Consider the following 14408-nt stretch of genomic DNA (forward strand, 5'->3'; position numbering starts at 1 on the left):
GAACTATTTATTCGGTATCGAAATTACATCCCAAATGTCATGATATTTGACTGAAACTCAGCTTACCCATCTTTCGTTTAGACTTCGAAACTTGCTGCTTTTTACCACCGTTTCAATGTTTTCTTGTTGTTCAAAAGGTGGTAGGGCCATTGCAGACCGTGATTTTTTTTTACTTGAGAACCAGATCACAACACCCAAGCCTTTTCACGCTAAATATTAAACTACTGAGATTTCCTTCGCCGCCGTAAGCCGCCATTTTATCTTTCCCTGAATACTAGTTCCCAAGCTTCGAGCCCGAAGGTCTCAGACATGCACTGAAATTATGATATTCGTTATTTCAGGGCCAATTTAGAAATAACGGTAATCGTTATTTTGGTGTCGAGATCAAGCTGATCACAACTGAACGGACATTTACCCCTTTCCTCCGCCATCTTGAATGTTGTAAGACAGTGGAACCGAGTCCTTCTCTTTATTTAACACGTTTAAAGAGGATTGGTAAAGAGTGCCACGAAATTACTATATCCATAAATTTGGTGCCAATTTAGAAATAACGATAATCGTAATTTCGGTCTCGAGATCATGTTGTGCAAAACAAAGGGCGATGGAGATCTGGAAACTATATCGTGCCAGTCTACGCGCTAAATTCAACATGGCGGAATTACATTGTATCAGCAGTTTTCCCAAAACAACACTTTAACCTTTCATATGGAAGGTTATTGACGAAAGAATAAAGAAATGTTTCACAAGCCTTTTCGAGTAAAATCCAATACTGCGATTCGCGGGTCCGATCGGTGAGTAACATCTCATGAACCAATACAAAATAGATTTTATTAACTATGTTGCACTACCATTCGAAGGTAGGTCCGAAATTAGATGAAATTTATCTAATATCATGAAAAGAAAAATAAATTATGTAGGATTATTATGCTAAATTGGCCTTTAAAATATTCAGAGAATCAGAGAAGCCTTTTTGAACGAAAAGCTGTGATCCTGTCTAAAATTTTCGTAATGAGTTCCCATGAGGAATCGCACCTCAGACTGAGGTGGGATTCCTCATGGGGACTCAGAATTTTTTCTCTGTCCCACGCTCATGACAAGATAAAAACCTCTTTCTCTAAATTCAGTTTAATTGCTTAAATTATACCTCACAACCCCTAAGAATGCTTCACATCTAATTGCTCCTCATAATGTAATCCCTGAATCAAACAAAAAGTTCACAAGAATAAAGGAAATGCTCACCGATCAAAAAGGCTTTTGATTGATAAACAAATTCTCCTTGTCTGCACCATAGGAAATATATAGAAAACAATGTAGAGAATATACACTCTAATGTTAAGGTGTAAACTAAGGTTTATGTTGTTACTGTGTATTAACTCACAGGCGGAAACTGAGATCAGATGTTAGCAATGCTTTTCCCAATTTATCACAAGACAAAATCACTGAAATTATTCCAAACAAAGAGGAAATTTCAGTGATGCGTCTTATGACACATTCTGGACAGAATGTTACAGTTTTTTGTCTCAGTGGGGAACCGATATTCTTTGAAGTTGAAAAGAAAGTTTTCCCAACAGGTAAGTATGGTATATATAGTAATCTCTACTAAGATATCTCACTGACAGTAAGTGCAATATTTCCTTTTTGTGTTTATGTCTGTCTACTATTCACTTTGATGAAGGGCTAATTCTCGAAACATCAGCTTTAGAAACTTTTAGACCTTTACCTCACATGAGTGACCAAGACAGAATTTCTCCTTACAATATCAATAGTAAGTGATGAGAATAAAGAAAAATATCAATTTGGGAATAATTAATTGATCCACAACTAAATTCTCTGGATTAACATTATGAGAATTGTATGATTGACAGTAATGAGAATTACAAATTTGATCAGGGAGTTAAAGGGTCAAGAGTGGCCAATTTACATCATCAACTCAGTAGATGAGACCAAATTATCTTGTAATACCCTTCACCAAATTTGCACCACAGTTTCCTTAGAATCTTCACCCCCTTTATTCATTTGTCTTTGTCACATTTGTGCGTGGAGCTGAATTTATTTCAATCATGTTTTAGTTTATACTCTGTGGAAATTTCCTGACCTGCTTCTTAGCTTCAAAACATGGCCCCCTGTTTTTGAAAAACTCCAGGGTGGAGCAGGTAAGTTTGCTCCTTAGCAAAGAGTAGAAAATTCAGAGGACTTCCCTTGTAGGGATGGGGAGATTTAGTGGCTTTAGGGATTGGCAGTCTGGGTTCAAGCCCTGGCCAAGTCATCGTGTTCTGTTCTTGGGCAACAAACTGTTCTTTCACTGAGCTTATCTCTGCAGAATGAAATTTAAGGGAAACCTGAATTTTGTAAACTTGACACTCATTTAACTAATTGACAGACTTTATTGCCTGATTTAAGATTATAGGAAAATGCTTAGGACTGAATTATAGGTCAGAAAAAATCATATCTTTGAGATATATATATATATATATATATATAAATGTACATTTGATAATGGTGCAAAACCTGTAAATCTAGTAAAAATCAATGACCTCATGTACAAGCAAAACCTAGTGACAAAATTATATGTAATGCGACTGATCATGAAATGATTTTACACTGACAACATTCTATGGAATAAGAATGCACAAGGATCCCATAAAAAATGTAAAGATTCTTTGAGCTTTTTTTATTTGTTTATGTTCTTAAAATTCCAATTTGTTCCTTCTTCCTAGACCTAATGCTTCCTGGTGTCATCCTGCCCTCCGAGGGACTCTCAGCTGTGGGAAGATTTGAGAGAGGTACACTTTGCAGTGTTTGTCTCAAGGGTAACAGGTAGAGTTGTCCTTCTTATTTTGCAACCAAATGAAATATTTGAGACTGAGTAGCTAAGAGTGATAAACATCTGATTTCTCCTAATGGTATCACATCCTGAATCAAACATTAAGGTTATTAGAATAAAGGAAATGATTGCAAACTCAAGAAACTCTTAATTGGTAAAAAAATTCTCCATATCAGTACCATAGGAAATGTATAAAGAACAGTATGGAGAACTTGCATATTGATCTTAGGGTGTTAAGGGTTAAGTGATATTGAGTTTTCTGAGCTAACCTTTTTCGGCTGCAAGTTGAAAAAGTTTATCAGTGAATGTAATAAAATGTGGTATGGTCAATTTACAAATTAGAAACAAGTTCTTATTCCTGAAGGATGCATTTTGTTTCATACTAGAGCTCCCGTGGCCATTGGAACAACATTGGTGTCCAGTAAGGACTTGTTAGAGGATGGATTGAGAGGAAAAGGGGTGAAGATTGAACACGTCTACCTTGACCTGTTATGGTTTGTACATCGTTATTTATAGTAAATACATCCTTATTAAGAGATTAACTATTTATAATTACCAATGATTATTTTGCTTTTTTGAGGACACGTGGTTGGGTTTAGCTTGCTAGATCAGTCTTTTTTTAAGATCCAGGTTCAAGCCACAGGAAGGGTTGTTTACTGTGTTGTGATCTTTGGCAAGACCCTTGAGGGGGGGGGGAGGGAGGGAGGGGGTATGACCACCAGTAAACTACAGGGAAAACCCAGTGAAATATTGGGGGAGGATGGATGGGTGGCCTACAATCCTGAGAAGTATCTCATCAGGGGGAGAGGGGGTAAGCAATAATGATTGTTGTCTTACTCTGAAGATCTCAGTAGTAATTCTCCTTACTGTCAGTGATACAATACAGTGGCAATTTAAAAGTCACCTGTTCAGACTTTTTTTTTAATGCTGGGCATGCAAAATATTTGTTTACTACTGGTGTGGTTTTTATTTACCAAATATTGTTTTCATTACCAGGGCACATGGCAGTAAAACTCAGTTACCACAGCTGGAGGAGATAAATGATGAGGCTGAAATTGCTGATGTTAATGATCGTATGGAAGAATTGTCACTCGATGAAACTGAGGACATCAATCAAAAGGAAGTTGAAGGTACATATAGCAGTTAGCTTGCTGTACAGGCGTCTTATTAGGGCGAGCTAATGTTATAAGCTTGTGATCGTTTATTCAACCAGCCATGTTTGATTTAGAGTCAGAGTGGACGCTCCCCCACCCCTGTCCCTCTCCTTATTTTTTACTGCCAACCTCCCCCTTGGTAAAAATTTCTTTCTTTCCCCAGCCTTCTGCTGCCATTAAAATCAAAGCTGGGGGGCATAATTTTTATGAAGAAAAAACTGAGCACTCACAAAATTATGCCTACTCTACAGGCTAGGTAGCAGTTAACATTCCTTACAAATGGAACCTAAATTGCTTGTCTTTTCATTGAGCAAATTGTCAGAATTAACAGTGGAGGTATTAGTTTGAACATTCTCATCACCCATTTGGTGGATAATGTAAGGATATTGTAGGGAGAAGTTTTTTGTTGATCACTTGTGGGAGTTAAAGGGTTAATCAATCATTAAGATTTCGAATTTACAGAGACTGAAAGCCCAGACAGCTTTGCTCAGAAAGATAATGAAAAAGAAGATGAAATTTCAGTTGAGGAAAGCGATGGAACAGACCTAGTGGCAACAAGTGCTACAAATGCAGACAGTAATGAAGTTGAACAAGAATTCTTAGAGTCTGAAAATGAAACAAATTCACAAGACAAACTTTTAGGTGAGCTCTTTTCATGTACCATTCATTTGTTATGAGTCATGGAATTTTGAGATTTTCCAGATTCACTGAGCTTATTTAAAAATAGGAATAAAGGGTGTAAGTTTCGAAAGAAACTGTGGTGCTGCATTGGTGGGGGGTGTTAAACGATAGGGTAATTCGGTATTATCAACTGAGTTGATGACATAAATTGGCCACTGTAAAGAGTTTCAAAACTGAAAGTGCTAAAAACTAAAAGAACTAAATTATTCTGCTACTCTTTAAAAGCTTACCCCCCGGTATTACCAGAGGCAGATCTTGGGGAGGGGCCCAGGTGGGCCCAGGCCCCCTTATTTTGGGTAAAAAAAAAAGATTTGCAGAAGGAAGAAAAGCTGACAGGGCAAGTGACAAAAAACCGCCCCCACCCACTTAGCTCAAGGTCTGGATCAGCCACTGATTACAACATAGAAGTTATAACATAATAATATGAAAATAACTTTGAAAAAGCAAAAGAGTCGGTAATCATATTTGAAAGCACTAATCTCTTTGCACCGCAGTGATAAACCCAAAATCAGGGGCAAAGTATGAAGAGGTATTTGGAAATTCTCAGATAAGTTGTTTTCTAACCAGCGCAGTCTTTTGAGAAGCGGAGGAGTTTGAATCATTCCACCAACTTTCTTGAAGTTGCTAACAATTCACTGTTCGTTCGTTTTTTATTATATTTATTTCAGAGAATATGGATGATCTTTTAGAGTACTGTTTCTTTTGCGCCTTGTTGAGGATGAAGAAAGTCGAGCTTCCTGTGTTGACCAGTTCATTTTTCAGGAGTTATCTTTTACCTTCCCGGTTAGTAGTAAGGGATTATTTGCATAAATTCTGACCATTTACAGTAAGCTCAAGTAATTCTTCCGTTCAGAGATCGTACTCCTGATACATTTTTATGCTAAATTGCCAAACGATAAAAATGTCATTAAATACTAGTACACTGTTCCTTGTTTGGTTAAGTTGTAAGTAATCGTCTTTTAACCTTGTTCGCAGCCCGGAGGGAAAGTCATTGGATATCAAGAAATCCTCCTACAAAAAAGTAAGTTTTGAAAATTTTGTAAGCTAACCAAAAACCGATTTTGTGGAGTATTTTTAAGCTTGGAAGATACTATAGCGAGGGTGACAAATTCTATATTTAGCAGCTACATGACTTTAGATAGTTCGCAGTAGAAAACCGTCAAGGATATAGTTAAGTTACGTCGTACAAGCCATGAACGCAACATAATGGTAATTATACTATCATTTAAGTTCTCCCTTCTCCAACGGAAAGCTACCTACCCGTTTACCTTCATTTACTTGTTAAAGTGGGCGAGGACAAAAGGCCAATTTGAACTCCTTCTTCGACGTCTTTTTCAGTTGTCAAAATTCCTTCAATGTATGCAAGAGAGAGGTTTGATATCGGTACAGGAGGCGTCCAAAGGAGTCGATCATATCACCAGTATAACTTGGGACAATCCAGAGTGAGTGGTAAACAAAAAAATTAACAACAACATCAACAATAATCTACAATAACAAAAACAACGACAACAACAATAATAAAAACATAACGTCAACAACAACAGCTACAACAATAACAACATCAACAAAAACAACAACATCAACAAAAACAAAATCAACGACATCGTCGTCAAGAACAACAACCATGGCAACAACAACGATGATGGGGAAGGCAAGAACAACTTGACTAAAAACAGTTTTGCACCAGATTTAAAAGTGTTGTAAACAAAACATCAATCACACGCTTGGAAGATCACACAAAATGCGAGATGTGATTGGTAAATCGAGGTTTTTGGTTTGGTCAATGTACTCTAAATTATGATATTGAAATATCAATTCTATTTCACGTTAAAAATGTTTTACGCTTCTCCCTGCGTGATTTTAATACTACACATTCTTTTGAACAGGCTGAAGGATTTTAAAGTAAACGCGCCGGTTTTTGAAAGCGTCAACGATAAAGTGAGCTCTACTTCTTCTTGCAGCACAGAGGTGCGTCTTATCTGTTTCTATATAGTTTTACAGCAGTTTTTTTTGTTTTTTTTAAATCTCATTCTAAAAATTTATGTATTTACGTATTCAAGCTACATGCAAATGGGAACGCGAGAGAAGTACATTACCGTGCGCCTTTTTCTCCTATTATTGGGAAAATTTTTTTCAATTCTCTTCAATCTTAGTATTAGTCGTTCGGCACCTTTAGACCAGTGACAAATCAAAACAAAGATTAACATCAACACTAACCAATGAGGACTCAAAGTTAGAACTAACAAACCTCTTGAAGCGCGGGAAAACGCCAATAACAAAGTCGCAATTGTCTTAAGCTTTGCATCTGATTGGTTGAGAGGATGACGCGAGTTTTCTAGACCAATCACAAAGCGAAGTTGAGTAAAACCAAAGCAGTCCTGGATTGCCTTCGACACTCGACTGAAAGTTTGCACTAATTAGATTGAAAAAGAATCGCCCTCTGTTCAGTAAGAATACATTTAGAATGCTTTGTAATAGTTTTCGATTACGTGATGTACAACCAAACTCAAAGTGATGCGGTTGACAGGATGTTACAAATCGTAATAGAGAGCGCTTTTCGATTGAGTGCGGTGGAACGAAACCAAAGTAATCACAATGGCCAATCAGAGCAAAGAAAAATGTCACGAGACAGTAGTAACCACAAACGGTTGCAAGCGCGGGAAAACGCGAGTGACCCAGTCGCGATTGGCTATAATCTAGCATATGATTGGTCGAGAGACTGGCACAAGTGTTCTGGACTAATCATAAGGCGTAGTTAGTGAAACAAGTACAATCCCTGAATTCCTTTTGGTATTCAGTTGAAAGCTGCTGGACCCAGGAGTCTTTTGTTCCCCTGGTTTGTGGCGTTACAGAAAGAAGTGTTACTTGGACGGAGCCTTATATGTCAAGTCGATTAACTGATCGTTATGCTCTTCTTTATAGCCTCCATGTATCGAAGAGCTGTTTTCCGTATCTGCAGCATTGTTACCGATATTTTCCGAATTTGGATTCAGGTAAGACATGAGACAACGAGCTGTATTCAAGGAATAAGATGGTACGAAAACTGCTGGTGTAATGTGTTTGTATCGGTTCTTAGGTCTTTATTCAACATGCACCAGCTTAGTTTCTTCGATTGTAATTTTATTCCATAGAGATTTGTCTGTTTTCTGTCGTATCAGACGGCTTTCAAATCACAAGCTGTCTGAAGCTTTCCATGACAATCCTTAGCACAAAAGCAAGATAGAAAACTTCCATCAATTTTCTATGAATATGACACAAACCCACTGAAAGAGGAAGGTCTTACAAATTTCATCGTTGTGTCAGAAAATTATCTGGTATTAAATCATTCCTTACCTATCTTTTGTTTCAGGAAAAATGATGTTTTAAATCATGCTGGTGTCCGGACGACCATGACGAATTACGTGAAAGCTCACAACCTTATGTCAAATGAGGACAAAAGGTATGTACCACAAAATGTCTCCCATCCCTACCCTTTGGCAACATTCACTATACTAGCGCAGCTTTAAAGAACTGGACAGAATCGCTTGTAATAACCTGAACAGAATTAATTGATGCAGTACTCAATGTTCATCTTTTCGGGTGTAAGCGTCTGGGTCAAATGAGACGTGATTTTCGGTCGAAATTCGTACACGCACCAATGTCAAATTGACTAATTATTTGACTTATAAGAAGAAAGGGCTGACAGAGTGTGAAGAATCCAACGTTCTAGAATCGTGCCTTGTAACTGTATGAAGCCTTGCAAGGAAAGTGCAATACAACAGAACTATGGATGTCAATTGATAGTATTTACGGACATAAAACTACCAGACGAGTAGTAATATACACATCCTTTCTTTTCTCTTTTTCACAAACGCTGACGTGAAATTCAAAATTGCCAACTATGAACGCTTACATGACATCACTGAAAATTCTCAGTCCAATATCTAATCGATGTCTGGTTCGCAAATGAACTGTATCAATCTACCGATGTAGAATTATAAAATTATTGCCCACGTTTCTTATAACTTCAAGATTTTTTTTTTCTCAGAGTGGTTGTACTAGATCCCAGCCTGACTAAAATCCTCCTGAACAAAAACGAGAATATTGAAGTTCTTCCATGGGATCGGCTCTTCGAAAGGTGCTTATACATCTTTGTGTTTGCATTGTGAGTTGTTGTTCCCCATCAGCCCTGTTTGCATGTTTTCACGTTATGCGATTATCTTAGTTTATACAGTGGTAACTGAATGACGTTTTAAAGAGAGTTTTACAATATTTGATGGTAGTTCGAAAAAAGGAGTTTGTCACACAGCAATCAGGGCGTCAGCTAGGATACGTTGATTCCTGATCAAGTTATTTTCAGTTCATGACAAAAAGTCGATGAGTGTCTGTACTGTGAATTCGTGGTTAATAAAAATCATTTCCCTTCTCTTTCGGAGACGTTTTTATCAACAAAACTAATTTCCTTTCTCTTCCTCTCCCTCTCTCTAACTTTATCCAAACTCGATGTGCAAAGTTGTTGGTCGAACGAAACACCAAAGAAACGAATATACTTTGGAAGGCACTTTAACACAACTTTTTTTTATATTTACTGCGGTCTCGCTACTCACAATACCTCATCGGATCGGAAGAAATTTAGCACACTAGATCGAATATAAATTAACTCTTCGGTAGGTCCTTGATACAATGTAAACGTGCTTGGGAAATGATTCTCTTGTCCTCTCACTACGCAATTAAGTCATTTGGTTCGTTTCCAAGATTAGTTTTTCAGTCTTTTCAATAGTTGCCTCTTCCTTTGCCCCAACAGAGTGTCGTCGAAAATGAATAACTGTCATCGAATAACACTTCCAGGCCAGGAGCCGATAGTCAGGTGAAGTGAAACCTGTATTTTTAGAAGTTGTGTTCTTCCCAGTGTATATGATCAATATAAGAGAGTAAGAAGCAAGACTGGCTTTTTGAAAATCTTCATTGACTCACTGAAACATTTTCAGCATCGATATTCGGGAAGACTCTTCTCCAAACATTCTCCTCTTACGCGGGTATTTTGATTTACTTTGAATTTGCAATCACACGATTTCGTCCTTTGTACCATGTTCCCCAGACTCCACTACAACCGATTTCAAAATAAGGAGTGCTCGATTAAGATCAGATCCAGGGTTAGTGTGTAGGTAAGGTTCTTTAAGTCTGTGCTCAAGCCAGGTGGCACATCTAGCCGGAGCTTATCCCGATTTCCATAATATGAAGCGACAAGGAGTATTTCTACTTCCCTCCTTCCTGGATGAGAAGCCAGTCTATCACAAGGTTAACCCCTCTGCGTTTCATCAGGCTTCCCTGACAATTCGCCGGTGCCCATTTGTACTCCTGGGTGGGGAGAGGTAAAAAGAATGTTAAGTGTTATGCTCAAAGACAAAGGATGATGAAAAGGCCAGATCTTGAGCCCGGACTTCTCGCTTTCTAGTCCAGCGCACTTACCAGTAAGCCACCGCGTCTCGCATCCAGGGTGGAGTAGCAATATTCCTGAGTGACCCATTATGTGAAACCCCCCCCCCCCCTTTCGGGTGTTTTTAGTAACGTGTTTTGTTAGTCAGTGATTTCATCCTCGCTTTTTTTATTTTTATCCAAACAGGAAAGGGAAAATCGAATCTATCGAAATTAAAGTGGAACAAAGAATGGGCAACAAAAAGGTATTTAACAGAGGAATTGACATCGCTGACATGAAATGGTTTCTCTTGGCCAAGGACTCGTCAGACACCTCTCAAAAGTATTAAGCAAATAAACACTTTGAGCAACGCGCTCAAAACCCCGCTTACAAACTCTGATGTTTAAGTCTGGCGTACTCTCGCAGAGGGATTCCCAATCCTCGTTCACGAGGTAGAAGTTAGTGAGACAATACGAGAATTGAGCAACACTCGTGTAGAAAAGTATCCTTATGTTGTATTCGAGTTCTGTTACAATCTTTCTTTTGCCAATGAAATTAAATATGGCTTCAATAACAGCTTGTTATTTTAATTTTAGGTTACATTGATCCGTAATCTTGAATCCTACGGGATTGATCCGCAAGAATTTGCTCACAATGTGCAAATTAAGGCTGCATCTAGTACTTCAGGTAATAAACGTGTTTATATCGAGGGTCTTATTTTTTCCATCCTATGGACACAATACTAAAATATTCACACATCTCGTGCCTGTAACAATTCCTTATTTTCCTTATAGTTTCTCAGCTTCCGGGGAAACATACTACGCCTGGATTGCAGGTTTTAGTGCAAGGAAACCAAGTGGACATCTTGGCGAAATTTCTTCTAGGTTAGTGTTTGGTCGTTTATACAACAGAGGAGAAATCTAGCTGTATTCTTGAAATCCAACAAATGTGCGTGGGGTATTGAGGAAAAAAGTGCTATACCAAGGGTAGTCACCTCATGAAAAATGTTCTTATTGATAGATGCTGCTAACTAGGACAATGGAATTTATTGGCAGAATTACGGTTTTTCTTCAGAATATTCTCTGGCAAATGCGGGTTGTATTTGGAGAGCAAAATTTATGCATAATATCTAACAAACTTAAAGTTTATTTTCCGCCCTTTTGTAGATGAATACAAGATTCCTAAGAAGTACATCAATGGACTTGACTTACTCAAAAGCGGCAAGAAAAAGAAAAAATAAATCTGATAATAATATTATTTTAATTATTATGACATAAAATAAATGAGCCTTTTACACGGTGCTTTCCTCTGGTTTCGATTCTCTAACAACAAAAATGTCATGTCTACAAAAAAAAAAAAAACTTGGCGATTAGATAATTTGCAATGCCAATTCTAAGGAAATTCTTAGGTACATTACCTAGGCAGTGTTTCTTGTTCTAAGCCATATGTTTACTTAAGAGAGTGCGCCAACTGTGGGTAAGTCCCTTAACTAAAGCAAAATGCCCTTGAGGTAAACATGCGGAAACCAACATTCCACTCTGCAATGAGATACTGTTTCGGTTACAGAAGCTTACTATGTGGCGCTAATTTAGTCCAATGAAAGTTCGTCTATATCAACCGCTGGTTGCTTAATTTGTCCAAAGTTGTTGGCAAAAAATTTACGAAAGCACTGTGTCACTGCTCCAGCTGGCAAAACATTCCTATAGTCCAAGAAATTGGCAAATTGCATCATGGCTGGTGGAGCTGCTCTATCCCCTGATGAAGGGAAGTCTTCCTTGGCGTCCATCGTGCCCCTCCAACTTTCAACATCATCACGAATTGCATCAAGCATACGACGCCTCAAGTCAGGCTCCGAGCTTATCCAAACTTTGAAATAGGTTAAGTTCCAAAAGAAGTCGAATATTTTGAGAACGTCTTGAGCATCGATATTGGGGTAACTCTGCCTGACTTCTTTCAAGCGTTCCACGACGGACCTCTCCAGGGGTTCTAAGGTTTCAACATTGCAGTCCGTATCGCTGTAAGCGATGTTTATCATCTCATCGCTGATCTTCAGGTAGATATCTTTCAGGTCGTGATATCGATATCCTTCACTTGCATCATCAGTAGCTTCCTTCCTCTCGGTGTGATTGTTGCTTTTGGGTGGATGTTCCACAGCGGCATCACCAAACTGTCCATGGTTTTTCTCTAGTGAACTGCACGCTTTCTTCAGCTCTTCTTCTCCATTCTTTTTTATTTCCGTTGCCAGTTCCTCAGGATTTTCCATAATCTTCTCAACCATCTCGGCGAGGGACTCGAGAATCTTTGGGTCTTCAATGTAGTCTACTCCAAACAGGTTGTACGATCTCACGAAGAAATGTCGCAAATCCTTGTCTTTCAAAGCTTTCAACAGCTTCCCGAGTAGTTTCGTCATACACTCGGCCCGTCTTCTCTCGGTCCACATCTCGGCCCCAGTCTCCTCTATTGTTTGTAAAAAGAGGTTCTTGAGGTGGAATGACTCCAAACCTTCCGCATTGGAAAGATAAGCACGGTAAAATTTCTTTAAACATCGGTAGCACTCTCGTTGGATGTCGTTCATGTCTTGACTCAGGAGGTACTCTGCGTGAGAAAACGAGATTCTAAAGTCGCAATCAGGATTTCCATTTTTCTTTGGCGGCTTTACCACCAAATGGACTCCTTCCTGAAAAACCCTTTCGACCATTTTTGGGGAAGGCCATTTGCGCTCTTTTTTGAGCCAATCTTGAGCTACCTTCGGCCATCCATGAGATCGCAAGGCGGGAACAAAATCTATTCCGGATGCCTGATGATAGGAATTCGTTCTTGTAACGTTGTTGGATGGTTCCGTCCCGTGTGGGGCATTTCCTGTCGTTTCATCCGTCTCTGCTAACAACAAATGTTGAATACAGTCATTATACAGTTTTCTTAGAGACTCGGTCGTCTTAGTTTCTGCCTCAGAGGTCTTCCTTTTCTTTGGTGCATGAGTTTCCTTCGCCTCACTGCGCTCTTCATTACGATTGTCTCCAATTCTGCCTTCATCTTTCCTTTCGGCTTCTTGCGCAGGTATAACGTTAACTGATGTGGAATGGCTCGATGTAGAAGAGACGTCTCCATTTGAGCGTCCACCCTCGTATTTCGTACGAAGCATGGCACTTGAGGTTTCGCACACACTGTCTTGTTTTTGTTCTGGAGAAACAAATTGTTCCTCTTTTCTTTCTTCTGCAGGCACTTGCAAGAAGATCCCTATCTTCTCAACTAGCGAGGGAGCTTCAATCTCTCGAAATCTATTCGCAAGCCCTTCCGCTCTATTGCTCAAATAAAGCTCTTGAAAAATAGATGAAAAGGACAGACCATTCTTTTGCTGTTCTTTTATCAAATCACTCAGAGATTGCACAAAGTCGCTCACTACTTCGGCGTGTTTCCTTGTGTACTCGATTCCACTCCCCATGCAGATTACATGAGCCATCAAATCCCAGTCAGCTGCCTTCAGAGACCCTTCCGGAGACAAATAATCTTGGGTATCGAGGGTTGTCTGGTCGTTGAAAATAGTGCCAAACCTCTGAGAAAAATCGATAGTGACAGCTGGACTCGAGGTCTTGTTCTTTAGGTAGGTGTTGACATGTTCCACGGGCGAAAGCTTTCCAAGAGGTAGTGCGGAAAATGTGCGTGTCAAACGTTCAACTAAATCAGGCAGTGAACTCCCATAAATATCTTTATGGAACTTTCTAATGGCAGAGGTGGCTAAGTACTGTGTACCATCATAAAGACAGGATTGAAATACGGGACGGTCGCCAACTTTGATTCTCACATGCAGTGGATTGTCAGGGGAATATTCGAAAAAATTCTCGGGAATTATGAAGTCCTCAGAAGTCGGAAAGGCCATGATGTCCATATCGCCAATATCGTTGGGTTCCAGACACTTTAAATCTTCAGCGGCGCTTCCATAAGGACGAAGCGTGATTTGACTTTCCGGATTAACTTTGCTCAAAACTTCCGATATATGATCTAAAAGAAAATTGTACTCAGCCCTATTTCTCTTCAGTCCCTCATACGCGTCTTGCCATTGCTGCCCAATAGACTCGAACAATGAATTTAGCTCTTTGGCTTTTTCGTCTTCTTTCGTGGCGTCCATTTCAGTGAGAGAATTAAATCCAATTTCCTGGTACGCGTCGGGTTTACAATCTTCTTTTTGCAAACTCTCCAAGACTGATATACATTTTTGGGAATTTCGGTTTCCAAAGAAAACTATTTCTAGAATGTTATTCAATGCCTCGCTTGTAACGAGACTGCAGCGGTGGTCGTAATAGATCAAACTGAATGATCGACTGAACTGAGTGTGAAAGAAATTAGTACTGAAAAT

At 39.0% G+C, this 14408-nt stretch overlaps 2 protein-coding genes across 2 annotated transcripts; one reads left to right on the forward strand and one right to left on the reverse strand.

Moving 5' to 3' along the window:
* The first annotated feature begins 585 nt into the window (after nt 1–585).
* Nucleotides 586–11353, forward strand: LOC113678317 (eukaryotic translation initiation factor 2D). The gene is made up of 19 exons (XM_027195206.2): nt 586–791; nt 1381–1571; nt 2070–2153; nt 2718–2817; nt 3211–3318; nt 3821–3954; nt 4441–4620; nt 5328–5442; nt 5635–5680; nt 5998–6101; nt 6546–6627; nt 7582–7652; nt 8009–8098; nt 8687–8776; nt 9443–9505; nt 10262–10319; nt 10651–10741; nt 10849–10938; nt 11221–11353. The coding sequence occupies exons 1-19, from the start codon at nt 736–738 to the stop codon at nt 11292–11294; spliced, it is 1827 nt and encodes a 608-aa protein (XP_027051007.2). The 5' UTR covers nt 586–735; the 3' UTR covers nt 11295–11353.
* Nucleotides 11183–14180, reverse strand: LOC113678316 (uncharacterized). Its single transcript, XM_027195204.2, has one exon. It carries the CDS (start codon nt 14178–14180, stop codon nt 11643–11645), a length of 2538 nt encoding a protein of 845 aa, XP_027051005.2. The 3' UTR covers nt 11183–11642.
* Nucleotides 14181–14408: the final 228 nt, after the last annotated feature.

The sequence above is a fragment of the Pocillopora damicornis genome, chromosome 11 (assembly GCF_964200805.1).
Source record: "Pocillopora damicornis chromosome 11, jaPocDami1.2, whole genome shotgun sequence".
Classification (NCBI taxonomy): domain Eukaryota; kingdom Metazoa; phylum Cnidaria; class Anthozoa; order Scleractinia; family Pocilloporidae; genus Pocillopora; species Pocillopora damicornis.

Bases quoted from the DNA above. Each gene is read 5' to 3' on its own strand.
- LOC113678317 (XM_027195206.2), top strand. From the start codon at position 736: ATGTTTCACAAGCCTTTTCGAGTAAAATCCAATACTGCGATTCGCGGG. The intron at 3,955-4,440 runs GTACATATAGCA...TCGAATTTACAG, and splicing joins CAATCAAAAGGAAGTTGAAG to AGACTGAAAGCCCAGACAGC. The intron at 4,621-5,327 runs GTGAGCTCTTTT...TATTTATTTCAG, and splicing joins TTCACAAGACAAACTTTTAG to AGAATATGGATGATCTTTTA.
- LOC113678316 (XM_027195204.2), bottom strand. From the start codon at position 14,180: ATGGACGCCACGAAAGAAGACGAAAAAGCCAAAGAGCTAAATTCATTG.